Genomic DNA, 8535 nt, shown 5'->3' on the forward strand with positions numbered 1-8535 from the left:
CAGGAGAGGAGTGTACCGATCTTATAGATGATCAGACCCCGGTACAGGGGATGTCAGGAGAGGAGTGTACCGATCTTATAGATGATCAGACCCCGGTACAGGAGATGTCAGGAGAGGAGTGTACCGATCTTATAGATGATCAGACCCCGGTACAGGAGATGTCAGGAGAGGAGTGTACCGATCTTATAGATGATCAGACCCCGGTACAGGAGATGTCAGGAGAGGAGTGTACCGATCTTATAGATGATCAGACCCCGGTACAGGAGATGTCAGGAGAGGAGTGTACCGATCTTATAGATGATCAGACCCCGGTACAGGAGATGTCAGGAGAGGAGTGTACCGATCTTATAGATGATCAGACCCCGGTACAGGAGATGTCAGGAGAGGAGTGTACCGATCTTATAGATGATCAGACCCCGGTACAGGAGATGTCAGGAGAGGAGTGTACCGATCTTATAGATGATCAGACCCCGGTACAGGAGATGTCAGGAGAGGAGTGTACCGATCTTATAGATGATCAGACCCCGGTACAGGAGATGTCAGGAGAGGAGTGTACCGATCTTATAGATGATCAGACCCCGGTACAGGAGATGTCAGGAGAGGAGTGTACCGATCTTATAGATGATCAGACCCCGGTACAGGAGATGTCAGGAGAGGAGTGTACCGATCTTATAGATGATCAGACCCCGGTACAGGAGATGTCAGGAGAGGAGTGTACCGATCTTATAGATGATCAGAGCCCGGTACAGGAGATGTCAGGAGAGGAGTGTACCGATCTTATAGATGATCAGAGCCCGGTACAGGAGATGTCAGGAGAGGAGTGTACCGATCTTATAGATGATCAGACCCCGGTACAGGGGATGTCAGGAGAGGAGTGTACCGATCTTATAGATGATCAGACCCCGGTACAGGGGATGTCAGGAGAGGAGTGTACCGATCTTATAGATGATCAGACCCCGGTACAGGGGATGTCAGGAGAGGAGTGTACCGATCTTATAGATGATCAGACCCCGGTACAGGGGATGTCAGGAGAGGAGTGTACCGATCTTATAGATGATCAGACCCCGGTACAGGGGATGTCAGGAGAGGAGTGTACCGATCTTATAGATGATCAGACCCCGGTACAGGGGATGTCAGGAGAGGAGTGTACCGATCTTATAGATGATCAGACCCCGGTACAGGAGATGTCAGGAGAGGAGTGTACCGATCTTATAGATGATCAGACCCCGGTACAGAGGATGTCAGGAGAGGAGTGTACCGATCTTATAGATGATCAGACCCCGGTACAGGAGATGTCAGGAGAGGAGTGTACCGATCTTATAGATGATCAGACCCCGGTACAGGGGATGTCAGGAGAGGAGTGTACCGATCTTATAGATGATCAGACCCCGGTACAGGAGATGTCAGGAGAGGAGTGTACCGATCTTATAGATGATCAGACCCCGGTACAGGGGATGTCAGGAGAGGAGTGTACCGATTTTATAGATGATCAGACCCCGGTACAGGGGATGTCAGGAGAGGAGTGTACCGATCTTATAGATGATCAGACCCCGGTACAGGGGATGTCAGGAGAGGAGTGTACCGATCTTATAGATGATCAGACCCCGGTACAGAGGATGTCAGGAGAGGAGTGTACCGATCTTATAGATGAACAGACCCCGGTACAGGAGATGTCAGGAGAGGAGTGTACCGATCTTATAGATGAACAGACCCCGGTACAGGAGATGTCAGGAGAGGAGTGTACCGATCTTATAGATGAACAGACCCCGGTACAGGAGATGTCAGGAGAGGAGTGTACCGATCTTATAGATGATCAGACCCCGGTACAGGAGATGTCAGGAGAGGAGTGTACCGATCTTATAGATGATCAGACCCCGGTACAGGAGATGTCAGGAGAGGAGTGTACCGATCTTATAGATGATCAGACCCCGGTACAGGAGATGTCAGGAGAGGAGTGTACCGATCTTATAGATGATCAGACCCCGGTACAGGAGATGTCAGGAGAGGAGTGTACCGATCTTATAGATGATCAGACCCCGGTACAGGGGATGTCAGGAGAGGAGTGTACCGATCTTATAGATGATCAGACCCCGGTACAGAGGATGTCAGGAGAGGAGTGTACCGATCTTATAGATGATCAGACCCCAGTACAGAGGATGTCAGGAGAGGAGTGTACCGATCTTATAGATGATCAGACCCCAGTACAGGAGATGTCAGGAGAGGAGTGTACCGATCTTATAGATGATCAGACCCCAGTACAGAGGATGTCAGGAGAGGAGTGTACCGATCTTATAGGTGACTAGACCTCAGCATACATACGTACATACATACATACATGTAATATATACATACTCACCAAATGCAAAGATGTTGTCCCAGTATTCGATGTACAATTTGTAGTAGGGGAGAATATCATTGGTCCATGGAGGTAAAATGGAGACAAAAACGGAATATTTCAGCATATTTCCTATAGAGTCAATGAATTTCTTGGTCTCCAGAGGAATGTTCTTCTCTAAGCAGCCGATACGAGTCTCAAAGAGAATGTAGGAAATTCCTAGGATAAAACAACATCAGATAAAAATAAAAGAGCCGGTGGATAACATATCAGACAACACACGGACACAGCAGGAGGATCACTCTAGGGACGTCAAATACGCTACCTGTGACCCTACCCTTAGGATCTATGCACATGTACAGTATTCTGCACAGATATGATGCACAGGATTTAAAGCTGCAGATTACAATGTAAACTAATTAACTGAACACAGATTCAAATATGTGCAGGATACTGTGTGTGAATAGACCCTTAAATTCCTCCTCATTTTCAACATCTCTGTCAGTGAATACAAGAACCATCCATTTATATTCTCAGGTTGTAAATCACATACATAGCTCGTCCTGCTCTCAGCTGAGTACTGTAGACAATTATATCCAGTCTAGACAATGCTCTGCGAGCTAAACATCCTGGACCCCAGACTGATACATTGTACATAGCTAGTCCTGCTCTATGCGGAGTACTGTAGACAATTATATCCAGTCTAGACAATGCTCTGCGAGCTAAACATCCTGGACCCCAGACTGATACATTGTACATAGCTCGTCCTGCTCTCAGCTGAGAAGTGATACAAGTATATCCAGTCTAGACAATGCTCTGCGAGCTAAACATCCTGGAACCCAGACTGATACATTGTACATAGCTCGTCCTGCTCTATGCTGATAAGTGATACAAGTATATCCAGTCTAGACAATGCTCTGCGAGCTAAACATCCTGGAACCCAGACTGATACATTGTACATAGCTCGTCCTGCTCTATGCTGAGAAGTTATACAAGTATATCCAGTCTAGACAATGCTCTGCGAGCTAAACATCCTGGAACCCAGACTGATACATTGTACATAGCTAGTCCTGCTCTATGCTGAGTACTGTAGACAATTATATCCAGTCTAGACAATGCTCTGCGAGCTAAACATCCTGGAACCCAAACTGATACATTGTACATAGCTCGTCCTGCTCTATGCTGAGTACTGTAGACAATTATATCCAGTCTAGACAATGCTCTGCGAGCTAAACATCCTGGAACCCAAACTGATACATTGTACATAGCTCGTCCTGCTCTATGCTGAGTACTGTAGACAATTATATCCAGTCTAGACAATGCTCTGCGAGCTAAACATCCTGGAACCCAAACTGATACATTGTACATAGCTAGTCCTGCTCTATGCTGAGTACTGTAGACAATTATATCCAGTCTAGACAATGCTCTGCGAGCTAAACATCCTGGAACCCAAACTGATACATTGTACATAGCTCGTCCTGCTCTATGCTGAGTACTGTAGACAATTATATCCAGTCTAGACAACGCTCTGGGAGCTAAACAGCCTGGACTTCACATGGATACACTGTAGCAAACATCAGGTATATACCCTTCATGACACTGATAACAATACAACATCTATGACTTCCCACATAAGTGATGAGTGACCAGGATCTCCCCCTCAAATATTCAAACCCAAGGTCACAGCGCACAGAGAGCCAATAGTAATCCTGCTGCTTTATTTAATCCCCATACACAATAAAGGGCCTCTGGCAGTGATGATCGGTTTGGACATTTGCGGTCACCGGTTTGGCACCTTTTAGATCACGTTAAGTGCTGCCTCTCCCATTACATCTCACCTTCAAAGGCAAACCTATAAAAAATGCTTGCAATGTCGTTGACCATGACCCCCGAGGGAGATTCCTTCCTGACATTGTCCAGGGTGTCCAAAAAATCTGTGACCACTTCATTCACTGCCCCGGTGTACAGCACCGCCTCAGCCGGCTTCAGCATCCGCTTATTCAGGACAGAACGGAGCGTATGCCAGCGGTGACCTTCCCTGCACAAACAGACATCACATTGTAACACATAATCAGCATACGCACTGTGTCAGACCCTGCGCTCAGTCTTAACATCACATAGGGTTAAATAATTGAATAGTGAGCGAAGTGACCATGCAGGAAAGATCCTCAAAATAATAAGTGCAGCTCTGAGGGGACTAGAGAATAACATACGGTGTAACAGAAGAATAGTGAGTGCAGCTCTGGAGGTGACTGGAGGATAAGATATGATGTAACAGGAGAATAGTGAGTGCAGCTCTGGAGGTGACTGGAGGATAAGACATGGTGTAACAGAAGAATAGTGAGTGCAGCTCTGGAGGTGACTGGAGGATAAGATATGGTGTAACAGAAGAATAGTGAGTGCAGCTCTGAGGGGACTAGAGAATAACATATGGTGTAACAGAAGAATAGTGAGTGCAGCTCTGGAGGTGACTGGAGGATAAGATATGATGTAACAGGAGAATAGTGAGTGCAGTACTGGAGGTGACTGGAGGATAAGATATGATGTAACAGGAGAATAGAGAGTGCAGCGCTGGAGGTGACTGGAGGATAAGATATGATGTAACAGGAGAATAGTGAGTGCAGTACTGGAGGTGACTGGAGGATAAGATATGATGTAACAGGAGAATAGAGAGTGCAGCGCTGGAGGTGACTGGAGGATAAGATATGATGTAACAGGAGAATAGAGAGTGCAGCGCTGGAGGTGACTGGAGGATAAGATATGATGTAACAGGAGAATAGAGAGTGCAGCGCTGGAGGTGACTGGAGGATAAGATATGATGTAACAGGAGAATAGTAAGTGCAGCTCTGGAGAATACAACATGATGTAACAGGAGAATAGTGAGTGCAGCTCTGGAGGTGACTGGAGGATAAGACATGATGTAACAGGAGAATAGTGAGTGCAGCACTGGAGGTGACTGGAGGATAAGATATGATGTAACAGGAGAATAGTGAGTGCAGCGCTGGAGGTGACTGGAGGATAAGATATGATGTAACAGGAGAATAGTGAGTGCAGCGCTGGAGGTGACTGGAGGATAAGATATGATGTAACAGGAGAATAGTGAGTGCAGTGCTGGAGGTGACTGGAGGATAAGATATGATGTAACAGGAGAATAGTGAGTGCAGTGCTGGAGGTGACTGGAGGATAAGATATGATGTAACAGGAGAATAGTAAGTGCAGCTCTGGAGAATACGACATGATGTAACAGGGGAATAGTGAGTGCAGCGCTGGAGGTGACTGGAGGATAAGATATGATGTAACAGGAGAATAGTGAGTGCAGTGCTGGAGGTGACTGGAGGATAAGATATGATGTAACAGGAGAATAGTAAGTGCAGCTCTGGAGAATACGACATGATGTAACAGGGGAATAGTGAGTGCAGCGCTGGAGGTGACTGGAGGATAAGATATGATGTAACAGGAGAATAGTGAGTGCAGCTCTGGAGGTGACTGGAGGATAAGATATGATGTAACAGGAGAATAGTAAGTGCAGCTCTGGAGAATACGACATGATGTAACACGAGAATAGTGAGTGCAGCTCTGGAGGTGACTGGAGGATAAGATATGATGTAACAGGAGAATAGTGAGTGCAGCACTGGAGGTGACTGGAGAATACAACATGATGTAACACGAGAATAGTGAGTGCAGCTCTGGAGGTGACTGGAGGATAAGATATGATGTAACAGGAGAATAGTGAGTGCAGCACTGGAGGTGACTGGAGGATAAGATATGATGTAACAGGAGAATAGAGTGTGCAGCTCTGGAGGTGACTGGAGAATAAGACATGATGTAACAGGAGAATAGTGAGTGCAGCGCTGGAGGTGACTGGAGGATAAGATATGATGTAACAGGAGAATAGTGAGTGCAGCTCTGGAGGTGACTGGAGGATAAGACATGATGTAACAGGAGAATAGTGAGTGCAGCTCTGGAGGTGACTGGAGGATAAGATATGATGTAACAGGAGAATAGTGAGTGCAGCACTGGAGGTGACTGGAGGATAAGATATGATGTAACAGGAGAATAGTAAGTGCAGCTCTGGAGAATACGACATGATGTAACAGGAGAATAGTAAGTGCAGCTCTGGAGAATACAACATGATGTAACACGAGAATAGTGAGTGCAGCTCTGGAGGTGACTGGAGGATAAGATATGATGTAACAGGAGAATAGTGAGTGCAGCGCTGGAGGTGACTGGAGGATAGGACATGATGTAACAGGAGAATAGTGAGTGCAGCTCTGGAGGTGACTGGAGGATAAGACATGATGTAACAGGAGAATAGTGAGTGCAGCACTGGAGGTGACTGGAGGATAAGACATGATGTAACAGGAGAATAGTGAGTGCAGCACTGGAGGTGACTGGAGGATAAGATATGATGTAACAGGAGAATAGTGAGTGCAGCTCTGGAGGTGACTGGAGGATAAGACATGATGTAACAGGAGAATAGTGAGTGCAGCTCTGGAGGTGACTGGAGGATAAGATATGATGTAACAGGAGAATAGTGAGTGCAGCTCTGGAGGTGACTGGAGGATAAGATATGATGTAACAGGAGAATAGTGAGTGCAGCACTGGAGGTGACTGGAGGATAAGATATGATGTAAAAGGAGAATAGTGAGAGCAGCTCTGGAGGTGACTGGAGGATAAGACATGATGTAACAGGAGAATAGTGAGTGCAGCTCTGGAGGTGACTGGAGGATAAGATATGATGTAACAGGAGAATAGTGAGTGCAGCTCTGGAGGTGACTGGAGGATAAGACATGATGTAACAGGAGAATAGTGAGTGCAGCTCTGGAGGTGACTGGAGGATAAGATATGATGTAACAGGAGAATAGTGAGTGCAGCTCTGGAGGTGACTGGAGGATAAGACATGATGTAACAGGAGAATAGTGAGTGCAGCTCTGGAGGTGACTGGAGGATAAGATATGATGTAACAGGAGAATAGTGAGTGCAGCACTGGAGGTGACTGGAGGATAAGATATGATGTAACAGGAGAATAGTGAGTGCAGCTCTGGAGGTGACTGGAGGATAAGATATGATGTAACAGGAGAATAGTGAGAGCAGCTCTGGAGGTGACTGGAGGATAAGACATGATGTAACAGGAGAATAGTGAGTGCAGCTCTGGAGGTGACTGGAGGATAAGACATGATGTAACAGGAGAATAGTGAGTGCAGCTCTGGAGGTGACTGGAGGATAAGATATGATGTAACAGGAGAATAGTGAGTGCAGCGCTGGAGGTGACTGGAGGATAAGATATGATGTAACAGGAGAATAGCGAGTGCAGCTCTGGAGGTGATGAATTATCTTGTCGGAGCCTACGTTCCAATCCCAGTTCTGCTTTCCTTCCCTATGACATCTTACTAATCCTAGTATATTCTACCGTAGTGCATTGATATACACCAGACACTGTACACTACATCACAGCAGATCTCATCCAATAGAGCACAATGTGGCGGCATTGAACATACTCAGTAAAAGGGCCCAGAGCCAGGTCTCGGAGCCGCCGATGGACTTTCCATAGCTCCATGTCACTTCTCATTGGATACTTCCCCTCCTGGCGCAGCAAGGTCTCCAGGAGATCCACATCAGCGATATTCACAGTTTTATACGCGCCAAAGGAACTTTTATAGATGGGGCCGTACTTCTTCTTATAGATAGCCTAAAAAGCAGAATGGACAGCTGATCACCAAGTAACCCATCACAAAAATGCATGGTCTATGGGGCCCATACAAGAGGGGCCACCTGTGGGGCTCTTAACACCCCATTACTCCACCAGTGCTCCCCTGTGTGAACTGACCCATAACCAGATATTAGCTTGTGAATCAATGGAAAAAACATAGTCGACCATGCTAGTTGCCCATAAACCAAATATACTTTTAATAAAGAATTATAACTCATTGTGAGGTGTAGGAGATGTTTTTGTGCCCATTGAGGGACACCTATACTGATGGGTATATGCTCTTGCCACTAGGAGGTGCTGACACTAGGGAAAAAAAAGTTGGTTCCTCCCTGTCAGGATATACCCGACCTCTGGAAGTGAGGCAATCCGTTTTGTCACAAAGCAGTAGGAGAAGCCAACAAAGACAAGTCTGGTGAACCCCGGGAAAGAATCACGGAAAAAAGAACCAGAAAAGATCATCCGGACAAAGAAGGAAGATATGGGTAGGTGC

The 8535-nt window shown here is 46.3% G+C and overlaps 1 protein-coding gene across 1 annotated transcript; it reads right to left on the minus strand.

Moving 5' to 3' along the window:
- Positions 1-2032: 2032 nt before the first annotated feature.
- On the minus strand, positions 2033-8107 carry LOC130329797 (sterol 26-hydroxylase, mitochondrial-like). The gene is made up of 3 exons (XM_056553517.1): positions 7834-8107; positions 4174-4373; positions 2033-2554 (listed from the first exon to the last, which is right to left on the minus strand). Exons 1-3 carry the CDS (start codon positions 7902-7904, stop codon positions 2307-2309), a joined length of 519 nt encoding a protein of 172 aa, XP_056409492.1. The 5' UTR covers positions 7905-8107; the 3' UTR covers positions 2033-2306.
- Between the last annotated feature and the right edge of the window lie 428 nt (positions 8108-8535).

The sequence above is a fragment of the Hyla sarda genome, unplaced genomic scaffold (assembly GCF_029499605.1).
Source record: "Hyla sarda isolate aHylSar1 unplaced genomic scaffold, aHylSar1.hap1 scaffold_3215, whole genome shotgun sequence".
NCBI lineage: Eukaryota > Metazoa > Chordata > Amphibia > Anura > Hylidae > Hyla > Hyla sarda.

Excerpts from the sequence above, each read along its gene's own strand:
- LOC130329797 (XM_056553517.1), bottom strand. The coding sequence starts at position 7,904 with ATGAGAAGTGACATGGAGCTATGGAAAGTCCATCGGCGGCTCCGAGAC. Across the intron at positions 4,374-7,833 it reads GCTCTGGGCCCTTTTACTGA|GGAAGGTCACCGCTGGCATA; the intron begins GTATGTTCAATG and ends CTGTTTGTGCAG. Across the intron at positions 2,555-4,173 it reads TTATAGGTTTGCCTTTGAAG|GAATTTCCTACATTCTCTTT; the intron begins GTGAGATGTAAT and ends GTTTTATCCTAG.